This window comes from Rutilus rutilus (genome assembly GCF_951802725.1).
Source record: "Rutilus rutilus genome assembly, chromosome: 10".
In the NCBI taxonomy this organism is placed as follows: domain Eukaryota; kingdom Metazoa; phylum Chordata; class Actinopteri; order Cypriniformes; family Leuciscidae; genus Rutilus; species Rutilus rutilus.
This window is the reverse complement of record NC_140215.1, coordinates 5,490,529-5,507,708: the sequence shown is the minus strand read 5'-3', so window position 1 is coordinate 5,507,708 and position 17,180 is coordinate 5,490,529. Positions and strand designations below refer to the sequence as shown.

The 17,180-nt window shown below is 36.9% G+C and overlaps 1 protein-coding gene across 12 annotated transcripts in view; it reads right to left on the bottom strand.

Annotated features, from left to right (window-relative positions):
* tns1b (tensin 1b) overlaps positions 1-17,180 on the bottom strand; it is a 224,740-nt gene that overhangs the window by 85,052 nt on the left and 122,508 nt on the right. For all 12 annotated transcript variants that reach the window (XM_084421587.1, XM_084421595.1, XM_084421596.1 and 9 more), the window contains one exon: positions 4,640-4,678. In XM_084421587.1, the coding sequence (XP_084277713.1) occupies positions 4,640-4,678 (39 nt within the window). The remainder of the gene's footprint in view (positions 1-4,639; positions 4,679-17,180) is intronic.

Here is a 17,180-nt window from a genome sequence, read left to right as displayed (position 1 = left end):
CCCGGGAGAGTTCTACGGAAAGAATTCCGAAGATGGTATTCAGCTAAACAACTCTTAACTGTGAGAACCTGCGAACAGAAACGTCCCAAAGCAAACCTCTGACCCTGGGTTAACGCTCACAACAGGGGAAGGACCCCACAAAACAGACTAATACATGTCAAGTACTGCAATAAAGCATCGTATGCGCTGAGAAAGCGAGAGAGGATGCGCAGCAGAGAGCCTTAAAGTGCCTGGGTACTGAGAATATACACAGAAAGACCTGGAAACACTGGGTCTGCTTAATGTCAGCCGAGGCCCGGCATGTGTTTCACCCTCTCATGGCCAATTATGGCCAATATCACATTGTGGTGAAGCAGACGCAGACCAGATGGCTCTAGAGAAAGGTACTGTACACAGCTCTGAGAGAGAGAAAGCCTGAAGCATGTCTTCAAAATACAACCACTGTAGAGGGCATGTTATTGAGATAACGCCCACGTAATGTATGTTTCTGGACGTCCACTCGCGTCATATCAAAAAGTACAACACAGCAGATCACCCTGGATAGGGAACGTAATGCATCTCTGTACTTTTGATGAGTGAATCTCACAAAAACATGACCAGCCAGTTGCATAAACAAAGCCATTATGTTAAGACTGTGTCTTAAGAACTAGTATGACCAACTAGCAGGCTAATTTGAAAAAGTTATGAACAGTCTTAAAGAAAAAAAATATATATATATGACTAACTTCGTCTTAGCAGTTTATGCAACTGGCAGGTCACATTTCACCTAAAACTGTTAACATTTCTGTCCTAAGAACAGCTGTTGGATGCTGTGCTGCGTTGTCATGGGAACATCCCAGTTGAAAATAATGAGGAAATCACGTTGGCTGAATCCGAAATCGCCCCCTACACCCACTCTTCCCTTCGTTAGTCCACTAATACAGTTCACTTGAAGGAGTGGATGAAAAGGAGTGAATGAAAAACGAGTGAGTGAATTCGGACAGCCGTTGATCGTACATCGGCTGTACACATCGGGGTTCCTCACTTATTGGGTTCCCCTGGAAACATTTCCGTTGTGTTCTGTGTCTTTTGCAGCGCGTTTCTGTATTTTGATGTGTTGTGAGTATTTGGAGCACACGTGTGTTGTGAAACTGATGAAGATGTTTTCTTAATTTGCGGTTGTTGTTTTTTTCTATTTGCATGTGTTTTCTTAAGTTGCAGCGCGTTGAGCTCTCTCGGCCACCGTACTTATCAGGGGGGCAGGGTTTCATATTATTTTGAAGTTTCCCCGGGCGCCGCCATTGGCTAGCGGACCCCCACCTGCTGTTAGCATCCCATTGACTCCCATTCATTTTGGTGTCACTTTGACAGCAAATAACTTCACATCTGAGGCGTTTAAAGACTCCATTTGTCCATTATTTGTTTCTAAAGAAACACGAAAATGTATAAAAGGCTCCATTACGTTGTAGCTTACGTTATGGCCCCGTAGAAGCAGTTTTTGTAAAAATAGGCTAACGATTGCGTCATAACCACGCGACTCTCTGTCGCACAGTAGAGAGATTACCGTATGGACAGGAGGAGAAGCTCACGGGCAATCGGGGGGACGTGGAGGCAAAATGACAAAATAATTAATCAGAAAACATAGCAAAAGTTGCTCCTGCTCCTAGCTCATGGACACCTCCTACTCACGCTCTCCGTCTCTGCGAGTTTCGGAAGGGAATGATTCAGATTTATCTTGGCACAGCTACTAGAAGACAGACAGGTTACTCACGTCACATCTACGTCATCAAGCTCAGTTTGAGTCTGCGCAATACGCTAAACCCCCAGGAAGTAACAGCTTCTAATTGACTTCACTTGTCTCCGTTGAATCCAATGGGGTCGCTGTGTCCAGTTTATATACTGTCTATGGTACTTATGCACATGAATACATATCATGTCACAATGATCATAAAACAAATTACTTAAAATGTGAGAAACTTGCTTTTTGCCAAAAATTACCACCAGAGCATTGATAAAATCATTAGATTGGCACATTAGCTATCTTGATGATGTTAAGTTATGTTTTCTTTTAGATCATAACACCTACAGTGAACTTTTTCATCCAAAATTGTACATTCATATTGACATTTGATCGTTGTTATTCGGCCTCAGATCACAGGTCTAGCCACCAGCCAGCCAACTCATTTAGTGGAGGAGAATTTACCAAACATGGAGCGAGGAGAAAGCAGGTCTACGAGATTCAGCCCGACCACAGAAATATTCCTGAATTCACTGGAAAGCCATTAAACAGGGTTGTTTTTGGCTTCACTGAGCTGCGTCATTGTAAACACAGAGTTCAGCAGCTTTGTCCTTGCTGAAGGCTGTGTGTGTGTGTGTGTGTGTGTGTGTGTGTGTGTGTGTGTGTGTGTGTGTGTGTGTGTGTGTGTGTGTGTGTGTGTGTGTGTGTGTGTGTGTGTGTGTGTGTGTGTGTGTGTGTGTGTGTGTGTGTGTGTGTGTGTGTGTGTGTGTGTTGAGGGACGAATTTACAAAGCTTTTCTCAACAGAATCACTAAATATTCATGTTTGAGATGTTCATGCTGCAGACCTAAGCCTTACATAAGCATACATTCTTCATTTTCACTTTCTATCTGGACTGATCTGAGTCCAGCTGCTCTGAGTTTCCTTTATAAATACAGCCACTGCTGTCCTTAAGATCCCAGTTTATTTGATCTACTTTAGTGAAGTTCAGCTGCCACAGGCCTTCACTGAAACACTCACTCACTTCAGACAAAACACCTCTCAATTTCACCTGTCAACATTTACACTCTGATGTTAATCTAAAGATGATCACTATATAATATTCAGTCACACTTTAAATTAGGGTCCAATTCTCACTATTAACTACAATGTTTGCATCAAACTCCTAATTACTGCTTATTAATAGTTAGTAAGGCACTTGTTAAGTTTAGGTATTGGGTAGGAATAAGGCATTTAGAATATGCAGAATAAGCCATTAGCATGTGCTTTATAAGTACTAATAAACAGCCAATATATTAGTATTATGCATGCTAATAAGCAACAAGTTAATAGTGAGAATCGGACCCTAAACTAAAGTATTATTCTTATGTTTATTATTTTATCAAAATGAACACATTATTAATAATAATAAAAAAACATCCTGCCCTGAACCTGTCCTTATTCTAATACATAAAATCATATTATATTTATAATATATATTTATAAATTATCTGTCTCTCTCTGTCTCTCTCTCATATATATATATATACATACACACACACACACACATATCATAAATTATATTACATAAAAAAATAAAAGTTAAAATAAATAAACAATTAATTAATTAATTAATTAAAAATATATAGACATGGCAGTGATAAAAAAAAAAAAAAAAAAAAAAAAACTTGAACTTGTCCACAACACAATATTTTTAATTGTATGGCTTATATATTAAAATATTAATATTAATATGAATAATAAATAAAAAAATTAAACAATATATATTTTTATTTGTTTCACATGCATGTTAATTATATTAATAATACTTCAATATTAAAAACAAAAGTAAAGATAGTTTAAAATAAATAATTCTATATTTGAATATTATATAATATACTAACATATTATAATATTAAATTTAATGTAGAAAATATATTATGCATCTTTAAAGGATGTTCAATATAAATCTTTTGTCAGCACCATCAGATTTTCGGTGATGATGATTCAATAAATGGAGCTAAAAATTAGCTTGAAATCCCTTTTCTCAATTTGTCAATATTGTTGATACATTATTGATATGGCAGTACAGATAATATCTGATGGTGCTGATATTTGTGATACCAAGAAAATAAAACACAATTTTTGAGAAAATGGAAAGTGAAGAACTGAACGTTTAACATATTCAACATAATTCCTTGGTACAAAAACTTGTATCTTTTTTTTTTTTTTTTTTATATGTCTCAGGAATCCGTTTTTTTTGTCCTCCAGCCTCTCAGTTTTCACACTTGTCTTCAGAACATCAGCTTATATAGTTCATTTGTTCATCATTTCATTTGTCTGATTTCAAGTGTGGGTTTGGTGCGTGTGCCGACAGCGACCCTGCATACCTGCATTCACACTGCTCGCTTTACAACGCCATACTTCATCTGAGAAGTGATTGAGGGAACGAGAAAGAGAATTAATCAAACCCTGTCCAACTCGTGAAAGCCAAACTTTCCCCTAAAAAACAAGTAAAACTATCTGCTCCATACTGAGGACACTGTGTACAACAAGAGACTTTTTTCATGAACGCGGGTAGAGTAATGATGGACTCTGGCTTGCCTTGCGCAGGCGAGCGTACATAGGAGGAGGAGGAGGAAAGAGATCTTTCGGAGACCAAAAACACAATTCAAACCAAAAAAGGAATGTTCACTATGCTATCGCTCATGCTTTGTTATTCCCCCTGGCTTATTTAGGTCTTGGGAGAGATCTGAACCGAGGACCCCAAGCTTTTATTTCCTTCTTATAAATATTAATGGTTGTGGGATGATACGTTCTGGCCTCCAAAACAGGCAAAAATATCTCTTTATCATCAATCTGATTAACAGAGCAGATTCCGAGAGACGACTGTTCTAGGAAACGATCAAAAACGGGTCATCAAAACAACCACAGAAGATCTTACCAGTTCATAGTTGGCAACAGGAACGCAGGAGGAGGATACCTGCAACACACAGAGAACACAAACGTCAGGCCAAAATCTGGGACTTTAAAGTCTACATAACATGTTGACACATTTTACTACTGCAATATGACATATTTCCCAGGGAATGGGACATTCAACAAGAAAACAATGCAGGACTGGCTTTATTTTATCTCTGTTGGGGTTGTTGGATAAAAGGTTACTAAGACAAACATTTTGCTTTCATTTGGAAAAACATGCACGGATGAATTGTGCTCAATAAGGAACATTATTGTGAATGCATGAAGAAAGTAAATTTTTATTTCTAACATACGGCCACAAAACACATAAAACAGACATGTGAAATTCACTGTTTATATGCAACTCCATCCCGATCTTAATTTATTATTAAAATGTTGATTTAGTTTTTATGTTAACGTTTTCAATATATCAGTAAGCTTTTATTTTAATATTAATATTTTTAATATTATATTTAAAAAAAAATAGTGTTGCTTAGTAATTTTGGTACTTCATCTTATTTATTTCAGTTAATTGCCAAGGCGAATAGTTGGATTCATAATTTTGTAACAATGACACTTAATTCATTTAAAGCAATTAATGGAGAATTATGTATTTCTCACATGATGCACATTAGTGACTGTATTTATATTGGTCAACAACTGAAATAAATGTCAATGAGTAGATCTATTACAGATAGTAATAATAATTAAATTAAATTAAATTAAACAAACAAAAATTTCTTTAATCAATACATTTGTGTAAGTTTAAAATACTTATATTTGTAAAACTAAAATAAAAAGGAATTAAAGCTACGGAAGTGTTTTAAAAAACAAAGAAAATGACAAGCACAAAAAACTTACTAAAATAAAATGCATAAAAGCCAATTCAAAACATTTATACTATAGTATAATACTAAGATAAGACTGTCAATCAGACACAAACAGATTGAAACGTCACTGGTTCATGTTTTAGAAGCAGGCAAACAGTGCAAACACTGGCAACGCGAGCGCTAACCTCATTTTCACCATTTCATAAACAGGATTGGAAAGTCACTGATGTTTAAAGGTGATTTGCTTTGTCGGAACTCACAATCTGCTGAAGTCCATTATAATAGGATTGCTGCTCAGACCACTGCCACAACTAATATCCCGCCTCCCATGAACAAATGAGCTCTGTGCTTCGCAAACAGGATGGCGGACCATCATTTCTGGCTCTGCTTCTACTAGAGCATTAAGAAAAACTGATTCCAGGCAAAATTGGACGTGAGGAACTGGAGTTGTGCACAAACAAGAAGCCTTCTCCACAGCTGTCTAAAAGCACAGGCAGCTGGTCTAGTCAGTCTATGACTAAACCATTCCAATTCATATATGAATGATGAGTCAATACAAAAGACAAAGCAAATATAATTCAGACTCATTTCTCAGTAGAAATGAAAACACACACACATTTATGAATCAATTCACTCTGTCCACAGATCATGGCTTGGTGTATCTTTAGCTTCATCTACATGTTATTTCTTTAAATACATTAATATTATGTATTAATTAAAGGTAATTTGGCTTTTTTGTGTGTAAAAATGTATTCAACTCAAATAATAAATCGAGAAGATATCATGGCTGATATTACCAGATCATTCACCACACTACAATTGGAAGGTCAAGTCAAGCACATTGCATTGTGGGATACAGTGTTGCAAGGCAATCAGCCAAAAGAGGCCGTGCGTTACAGTGATTTTACCACGGGTAAGCCTGTGGCTTGGAACCCACAAACATAACGCTGGTTTATTTCTCACTGGTTGAGGAGGACAAATGTGGTAAATAAAAGTCAAGGCAACACGGGTCAGATTTCACTTGTGCCATTCCAAGTACAACTATTTATGAATTCTCAGAGTTCAGTCATGTCTTGCAAAATTTGATTCAGATGAAAGTGAGGAATTTGACACGGTCTGGAAGCCATCGGCTCTTACCATTTGTTTTGACAGCTGAATATATGCGTGTTATTTTCAACCATCTGGCATTTGTGTTAAATTTGCTCGCTCCATTTAATTGCTCGTCTTAATGCTGACGGAGCACATCAGGTTTCCCAATGTCACTTTCACATTTATCAATGACCTCGACCTGTCATTGATAAAGTATTCATGAAAACGGTGCTGAGCCTTAACTAACCGAGTTTATAGTTTAACAGGTGTCCTGCACCTGAAGATCACATGTCTTGTATTGGTGGTGTTTGTGAAGGCAAACATTATTATTAATATTGCTAATATTTAGCAATGGCATATTTACTCACAAAAAGCACCCTAGCAACACACTAAGAGCATGGGGAAAGACATACAGTAATGCATTGGTCCGTTCCATTCAAATTCTCTTCAGGAAATGTAAAAACTGAGATTAATTCTAGAATAAAATTCTAATGCAAAAGTGTGTGACTGTTTACATGGTAACAATGATCAGCCTCATGCTTTCATTATGTGAACAGGAAGTTTTCTCCTTAATAAGTGACATGAGACGTTAAGCATGACTAGCGCTTCTGTTTGATTTGACTTCTTGATAAAAGATGTTATTCCAGCTGTGGATGTGGAGCTGTAAAGCACATAAACACTGAAAAGCTCTTGTTTTTTCTCACTGCAGGTCTCAGCATATCTAAACGCACTCCTAAACACAACCGCTGTAAACAGGAAGACTGATAAGAGTGAAACAATACATTTAAGCAAGCTGGATAAGTTATTTTGGATAAGTTAGACAAACATGGATCCACTGCTTTTAGAACATTAGTAAAGATTACAGTAAAACAGCAGAAAATATACAACGGTCTGAAATCACATTGAAAAAAACGGTGGCCAGTTGCATAAACTTAGCCACTATGTTAAGACTGTGTCTTAAGAAATAATTAGACTTATTTTTCTGATTCAAATTAGACCGAACTACCTTCTTATGTAACTGACTTTAAAAAGTTAGGACCAGTCTTAAAGAAAAAAAAAAATTTGATGACTAACTTTAAAATGTCATTTTAACATCAGTGTATACTAGAGGGATTTAGGGTTTCAGGTAGACAAACATTAAGGTTGTTTACCAACAGTTAAAATTAAATAATCAAAAGTAAAAAATAAAAAACTGCTTAGTTTACACTGTATGAATTAAATATATACTGATTCTTATTAAAGCTACACAAGTTATTCAGTCAAGGGCAGTGAGTGAATTTGTCTTTGTCTTTGGTTTATTAGGCTGCTGTCACTTTAAGAGCTGCACAGATCCAATACACTATTACACGCACACTTTCTTTCTCAACTGTTTAGTCGAAAAAAACTGGGCTTTTTGTAATCTTTTGGAGTATTAAAATCATGCAGCTATCGCAAGCCGTTGCGTTATGCATATCACGATATTTCGATAATTTCAACATATCATGTAGCCCCTATATTATTTACTAGTTTATATAAATTGAGACTTTAAAACTGTGAAAGTTGTAAAACAAAGGAAAGTTATGATATAAAGTGAAGAATGAATAATGGAAATAAATTGTAAGAAATGAAATAGCCAACTGGCAAAAAATATGAAAAAGTTCTGCTCCAATATATATGAAATATATATGAAAAATATTTTCATATACTGTACTTTTGCCATGGTTGTTTTATGATGCTGGATCATGTTTGTAAGACTACTCTACCTATGTGGGTGGTCATTGTTAGTTAATCAGTCATTGTATAATCAATAAACAATGTATAAATGTTGTTGACTAATGTTCAAGCTTTTAGCACTGAAGATGGACTGATACGTTTGCTCTTCGTTTTCTTTTTTTGTGTGCACGCTCACATTTTTGTAAGTACACTTTGGTATTTTGCTGTCACTTTCTATGTGAATCTTCAGTAAAATAATTTTCAATGGATAATAAGTCCACGGAGGATTGAATTTGTTTGGTGTGTGGGTGTTTTTCAAGAAATTATATAGGCCAAATAAATACATTCACACATTAATATTACACATTAATTATTAAAATAATTTTTGTGTTCTGAGTCAGGCTGAGATATGTCCCATCTTATTCTTCTAACATCAACTCTTATTCAGAGCAGGTCTCAGTTTACTGACAGCCCGTTCCGACCTGGCACAGACATTTACAAGATCTTGCATGGAAACCATACACATCCTTATCTCCAGTCAGTCCTAATAAGACCACTGTACCACTCCATAATACTTCAGTGATAAACGGAAATCCCTCCCTAATCTCAGTCCGTCTCAGAGCTCTGCTCTAAGCCTTTCTCCAGTGGCCTGGTCTATCTCCAGACCGGATTCCATCACCTGGCGTAACTCAGCCTGCAGGCACCTGCTGATGACAGCCCGTACACCTGCTATCCATAACTAACAAACACCTTGTGTCTGCGCTGAGACCTGGCCCGACCCAGCATGCCTTCATGCATTCATGTCTCTGAAGATGCCTGGAATGCTTGAAACGGAGCCCTGGTGACTTCTCTTTCAAAGGTCATTCTGGAAGGGCAACTTTTATTTTACAATTATATTGTTAGCGATATCAAATTAAACATAAAAAATATTATTGAAACAAAATAATAACAATGAAAAACTTATAAAATTTTACTTTTAACTTTGACTTTGCGAATCAATTTGAACCGTCCGCTTTAGTTCATCAAGCCTGCATTTATTTGATCAAAAATACAGAAAAAAAAAAAGTCATATTATGAAATATTACTACAATTTAAAATAATGTTTTTCTATTTTAATATACTTTAAAATATAATTTATTTCTGTGATGCATAGGGGATATTCTGGGGATATCTAATTTGATTTTATCAATAAATTCCACTAGAAACAAACCTTGTTGTATTATTTTAATTTAATACTGTGAAGCTGCTTTGATACAATCTGTATTGTGAAAAGCGCTATACAAATAGACTTGACTTGACTTGACTTGACTTGACTTGACTTGACTTGACTTGACTTGACTTGACTTGACTTGACTTGACTTGACGCAAAACTGAATTTTTTGCATTGTTACTCCAGTCTTCAGTGTCACATGATCCTTCAGAAATCGCTAGACAAGGGCAAGGGCAAGGGCATTATACATATCATGAAATATATCTTAATACTTTTAGCATGTTATTGAATATAGCAATGTTCATGTATTTGGACTAGATCTGCTATGCTGCTGATTGATGTTGATCCTGTAGCAGATTTAGGTAGGTGGAGCTGGGGGTCCACCTACAACAAACAAACCAGACTATTTAAATGTTGAACAAGCAATCTCATTGGCTGCAGGATCAGCAGAGGCCAATCAGCTTGTGATATACGGTAATGATGTGATTGCTTGCAGACTGCATGTAAAGGATTCATGACTGAATTCAAAAAATGCCTTTTCAAAGCAAAGTATATAACAAACAATGCCAAGATATATCCAAAGGCTGAAAACTGTTCGGCTATTATTTTTAAGCTTTATCACCCAGTCCTACACGGAAGCACTGACCCTGATCCTTTGACACGGGTCAGACGAGGACATTAAGTGCGGCTAGAAATCCTGTAGGAGCCCGTCTCAATGCAAGAAAACAGGTGGCTCAACTGTCAAAAGACAGCTTAAAAGTGTTTTGTAATAATTAGTACGATACAAACAACAAACTATGACACTCTTTAACGGGACGTCATCACGTCACATAATGAAACTGATGAACATGCAACCCCTTGGACCCTCATGTGTAAAAACAAGCACCCTGAGAGCTGCATTCATCATGTTGGCAACAGAAGCGGGTTGTTGCTGGTATTCACATCACGGTTCAGTCGTGTAAATCATCCTGAGGCGGTCTACCCCGAGCGTAACCTCTGGTAAATGGTTCATGCCAGGCCTTAAACCGCAGCAAGGGTGCAGGTGAACATACAAAAGGTGATAACCGCAGGTCTACTGGTGGGCAACCGCAACACTAAAAATAATCCTGACAATCATCCTGTGGTTATCCAAAAACCAAAGGCAAACATAGACATGACAGGTTGGTACAATATTCACCTGCAAGGAAAGAAATACCATCTGCTATTGGATGAATGTCCTGAAACCTAATAACAACGTGTCCTGATCGCATTTACCCTAAAAGCAAAGGAAAAACTTGAGGAATTCAATAAAAACATATGGAATGATATTTGATTTGATTAAAGATTATTTTGCATTGTGACATTATTTTTAGTTAGGCAATTAGGCACATTTTCCCGCAAACGCTCATTACCTGTTAACTAAACTTAATGTTAAGAAAAGCTGCATTTTATGCAAATGTGAATATCATGGAAATGTTTTCCATGAGATTCACCTTATTCCTGCTCCAGAGCAAACCAGGTCCTCTTCAAGCACACCATTCATCCATCAATGTATCTTTCCAGCTTGATATCATGGTACGTAACACTTTAAAAAAATCCTTAAAGTCTCATCGTCTATTGATCTGAAGAATGGTTTGTAGAAAAACTGCAACAGTGCCTCCAAATAAAATCATTTACAACATATTTTGTTTTTTTTTGTAATGGATAGTGAGGGAAAAACATCAACATCAACTTTCTAATAAACCTGACATTATATACTATAAATACTGTTGGCTCTCTATTGGCTTATGTTTCTCACTAGTAAGTCGCTTTGGATAAAAGTGTCTGCTAAATTAATACATGTAAAAGCAAGTGTGAATAGATATTGGAAAAAACTGACATTGCGATATTTAGTTTTCTTGCGATGTATTTTGATATGACAACAATTTCACCAGATCATTTGAATAGCTCTATTTGATAAGAATCAATCATTCTAGGATGATTGGGGTAGTTTCGCAGCGGACTGAATCTGTATAGAAAATAATAAACAAATTACAAGCATAGATAATAATAATAATAAACAGAGCAAAACGACTTGCAATTTAGACTTTATAACTCACACTTGCAGGTTTGTATCTCACAATTCTGAGGGGGAAAAAAGCGCGAATTGTGAGTTTGTATCTTGCAATTCTGACTTTTTTTATAGTTATAGTTATAAAGTTCCATGGTTTCCAAACTTTTGACTGGTAGTAAATATAACAAAGAACACACACACACACAAAAAACTATCCAAACTTCTTGGCTGGCATGTCGGTGATGCAAAGCCAGTGCACTTTTTGTGCGGAAAAGAAAGAAAAACAAAGCGAGCGAGGGAACGAGACAGAAAGGGGAGTGGATGTGTGTTGATAACACTGGAGTGTACAAATGAATATTACATAATGAGCGGTAATTGTGCTGTTGCATTCCTCGCATGCTTGCGTTAACAAGATTAAACCGAGACCTGCTGCATTCAGCCCGCATCACGTGTGCTGGAGAAAAACAAAACAAGTGCCAGCCATCGCCAACATTGTTGATCATTTTCTCTGAACCTGCAATATACAGAATGAAATATAATTCTTTTTTATCAACACTTTAATATAGGTAAGTTTAATGAAAAAAAGCAACATTTTGAACAAAAAGCTGGGAAAAAAGCCTTTTATTTCAAAGACTACAACGTGCATAAGCAATGCTTTATATCACTTGTTTCTGTCTGTGTTTTGATCCGGAGATTCTCTACTTTTTTATCGCCCCCTACCGTATAACAGTAAAAACACGGAAAGCCGGGAAGCGTCGTCGCGTAAATGACGGAAAATTCCATCAGTGGCGGGGAAAGAGTTAAAGGGATAGTTTAAAATGAAAATGATAGTTCTATCAAGGACACTATATTCCTAGTCTGCTATGCCATTAGGAACAGAGCAAAATTCAATTTGTTCATGATGCTAATTTCATTTTTGGCTGAACTATTCCTCCAAAATAAGTTTAAGGAAATTAAATTGTAGTTGTGGCGTATGGAAACCACACTCAACCATGCTGAACTCAAAAACACAAGCTCCTTCATGTGTATCCAAGATGATGGAATATTTGCATTTGGCACCAAAGACACACAGAAAGAAAGAGATACTTGCTTAAGGAGGCTTGATATGGTATAATATAACCAAAGAACTTTGGTGATGATTACTGTATAATGACTTTTTATAAATAATCATCATCACCACCACCACATAATTTAAGGATAATTTCTAAAGTATTTTTTTAAACCTGAGCATAACTACATCGGCGAAAATATAAGCAGAGGCTGGACTGGATGTTGAAAGTCATTTCAGAGGTTCAGGAAAAGTTGTGACAATTATTTTGTTTTGTTTTTAAAGCATGCACTGAGGAATTATGCATGATAAGACCAGGAATGTTTATAAAAAACAAGTAAAAAGAGTTAACCATGCTAACTTTAAGTTTGCATACATACACTATTTACTTAAATTTTAAAGTAGCTAATATTAAGCCATAACGTATTGTCTGTTTACAATTCACCGGCTTTGACATGCCATGGAAGAGTGGAAAAATTGCGGAGTCATTTCCTCAACAAAAAAAAAGAAAAACAAAAGGCAAGGACTACTGAGCCAAAGCAAAAGGTTAATCTCTAATCACGAGAGACTTATAACTAAGGGCAATTTCTGAAACTCAATCCTGCTCTAAAACAGTAAGAAGCAGTTTACAACACTGTCAGGAAAACTGCTCCACATAATTCCTAACCTACACCACACATAAAACATGATCTCAGTATGATCTACACAGCATGAATTGGGATTGTTGACCTTCCAGAGAATGAGCTGGTTGTTTACTATCAGTGAAACACGGCAGGTTGAAACAGGCAAGAGCCATCAGCATTTAACACACAAGATATGATGAGAAACTCTCGTTTACAAGCAGGTGAGGAGGAGTCCCGAGTCATTCCACCTTTGGAGACAACGGCTGTCCAGATGAGTTATCCTCACCTCTCGTGCCTCGACCAAAACACTGAGATTGATGTATTTCTCTCTTACACGCACAGATACTGATCCAAATAAACTGATCCAAAAACTACAATTAGAGTGTTACTTAGGGACTCATCAAGCAAGCAAGCAAAGGTTTATTTTCGTAAATCCACTTTAAGTTCAAACAAATGCAGACAACATGAAACGGCTTTCACAACTCACTTTACTTCTATAATCGGACACATTCAAAAACAGTAGAACGCAACTTGATTATATCAACAGGGACTGACTGGATGAAGAAAAAGTCTCAGAACAGAGCCATTCAGATGAGCCATTCACAAGAAGCAAGTTGGCATTTTGATGAAAGAATATGAAGACAAATATGTTTTTCTTTGGAATAATGTGCACTGATGAATCATACAGATTTAGACTAAAATGTAGAGAAAATAGGAGTATATATAGTATAATGAGGACTTTAAGGCACATTTAACCCTTAAAGGCCTCATATTATGCGATAAAAGTAATAAATAAATACTGAAAATATGCTGTAACTTTCAAAATTTCAAAACTATCTCCCCAGTCCAAACTGACTATTCATTGAATATGACTCATTATTTGAAAAATTAGCTTAATAAATAAAATAAGAGCAAACCCTTTGAGTCTTAAAAACAGCAAAACAAAAGAAGTCCTAAAGTTCAGAGAGGCTACAAAATTGTCATGAAAAACTAAATTATGGTTGTTTTTTTGGCAATTGCCTGGGTTTTATCCCTGGGTTCAGTGCCGCGTGATGTTGCATATCAGCAGAACGGTGGGGCCGGGTGCTGGGTTTCCTGCCTTTATTTCGCTGCCCGGCCCATAAATCAAATGCAAAAGCAAACAAGCCCACAGCAGCTCTGTGCCAGCAACCCCTGAAACGGGCCTGCTTTCTATAAACATTCCACAGGGAGACCGAGCCCTGATAAGACCTCCACATACTCCTGAAGATCATGAACCCCGCCTCCATTTCCCATCAGTACGACCATCAAAATATTTCACATCGTGTTCGACGGCTCTGGGAGGAACAAACTCACTGGTTCTCCACCGCTGGAATTTCCTCATGAACATACACCATCTCTAAACCCGACCGGAACGACTGATAAGAATGGATCTGCTCCAGCCCACAATTCAATGTTCACCACATGTATAGAATTGAATAACTTTTTTTGGTGATTTTTCTTTACCCATTAAATGCTCTTCACTGATACAGCTGATACAACTAATTTCAATAAAGATTGTTTAATTGTTTGTTGCGATTTTAAAGTTTAAGGTGGTCGGAGTCTGTGTAATGTGTCTTTAATATATATGTGTATATATATGGTGTAGTTTTACTACAGTTTTCCTCTATGAAGGCTAGTGTGAAGTAGTGTAAAGTAGTGAAGGCTATACGTTGAGCAGAAAAAAACCACTCCTTACCTGTAGTAAATCAAATCACTGTGAAAAGTTGACCGATTGTTTTTTAACAGATAAAAAAAGACTTGTGAAGAGGTTTTGTTTACTGCAGCTGTTAAAATGCATGATACAGTCAGCAGCTGCCCTGTTCCCTTCAGTAAATATTGGGGCAAACACCAATAAAAAGTCATTTGCAATAGTAAAAAAATGACATTGTAACATGTTATTCAAATAATCAGCTTGAAATATAACTGCATTCAGGACATGTTATGGTAAAACTTTATTTCAATGGTCCAATTTAGACATTCTACAAACTACATGCCAACTTACTCTACTAACCCGAACCCTAACAACTGTAATCCTAACCTAACAGTCTATTAATACTCTAATAAGAGTTAGTTGACATGTAGTTGTGAAGTTACTTATAGTTAGTGGAATGTCTAAAGCGGACCATCGAGATAAAGTATAACCCATGTTAAAAACAGAACAGAGCACAACTGAATGGAACAGAACAACTCTAAAACTTATGCCGCATTCAATGCTTTACAGACAAAAACATCCATCTGACGCATATGCTCAAAAACAAGCAAATGAAATAACCATTAGCCAACAATTTTAGCAAAATATATCAATCTGTCATTGTTGATTCAACTCTGGTCATTATATGATATTCTTATGAGCTCAGAGAGAGTGTGTGTTTACGGTCAGTTGGTCCACGGTGACATCACAATCTTGGCAGGATATATGAGGAAGAGAAACACATCAGACTGGAGGACTGGCATGTTATAGTAATTATTGGGGACAATACTCCATGCAAGCCACAAAGCTGAACCTCAAAGCTGAAAAAAGCCTCAAACGGGAGCGTGAGCGGCCATGTTTCCTGCCATCCCGTGTCTCCAACAGCGATGGTGGGTTTTTTAAAACCCTGTTTTTGTGAGGAAAAAGAGCCGCATGATTGCACTGAAATTTTAAAACGCAGCAATCACTAAGTCACCATCCAGACATATTTCTGGCTGAACTTGCCACACTGGTACTTGCGCGCACCACAGACCCTCATCCGTACAGGGTTTGGTCAGATTGATTTGCCTTGATCACTAAATCTAGTGGTCAACTGCTGCCGACTTCTGTGAATTTCCAATCAGACAAACACCACAATCTAGAATCAGCTGAATGCTCACTGCAGAATGAACAAGGCGACATTTGGCCCACACGGAACCTGCAGACTTTTATCATGTTTTTTTGGACTGATTTTTTGAAGAAAATCGATGGAAATCAGAGAGCCAGAGTACTACACTCTTATCATCAGCTGAAAGTATTAAATATTTAATAAACAAACATGAATGGGGTCAGAGATGTATAAATCTGCAGAGCTCTGCGGAGCAAATTCCATGTGACTCCTTATTAGTGGCTTCCAATGTCCCTTCCAAAAACCCTATTGGTTTTTATCAAGGACAAAAATGTCCCGTTAATGCACGCAATTATGGTTTGTCTGAACGATGCTGTTTAATATCACATGGTCTGGAACTTCAGTAAGTAAATAAATGATAGCCACTGAACATTATAGTTCCTCATAACTTCTTTTGAGTTTTTAATCACTGCAACCTCTTTTAGTCAGAATAGAAGCCCCAGTGTGTGAAAGTGGCCCAAAGGCAGGATGTTTTAACTAATTCTGCCACAAATGACTTCCTGTGGGCCTCTTAGCAGGTCTACGGTGTGCCAACTCTGCTAAAGCTGCTTTGAAAAGTGATCTCCATCCATCTGAGAGCCCCTCAACCACTGTCCTTTCTCTCTGAATGCCCGCTTAATGCATCGCACAACCACACCAACTCAATCCAAACTGCCAATTCATTAGAGCAGCAGAATACAAGCCAAAGATGCCATTACTGTACACCTTTTATGGCCAACATCAGTAATGTAACAGCAGGTGCCAAATCATTTGGCATCAGAAACTGCTTACAGTTTACTACATTTCACTAATGTATTACTTTTACTTTTGTTGAAGTGATGAAACTGCACATTTTTGTGCAGTTTTGACAGACTGATATATTTGAGGCTGTGGATGATTGTCCTGACAACTCCGTACACAATATATACGTGTATGTGTGTGTGTGTGTGTGTGTGTGTGTCTCCCTAACTATATTTTGGGGACAAATTTGTACCCAGAAGTGACCAAAATCTCCAAAAACCTCCCTTTAGGATGTCCTAAATTGTAAATCTGGTATAAAAAATAAAGTAATTAAAAGATTTAAAAAATTGTAAAAATGCAGAAGGTTTTGTGTGATGGGTAGGTTTAGGGGTAGGGTTAGT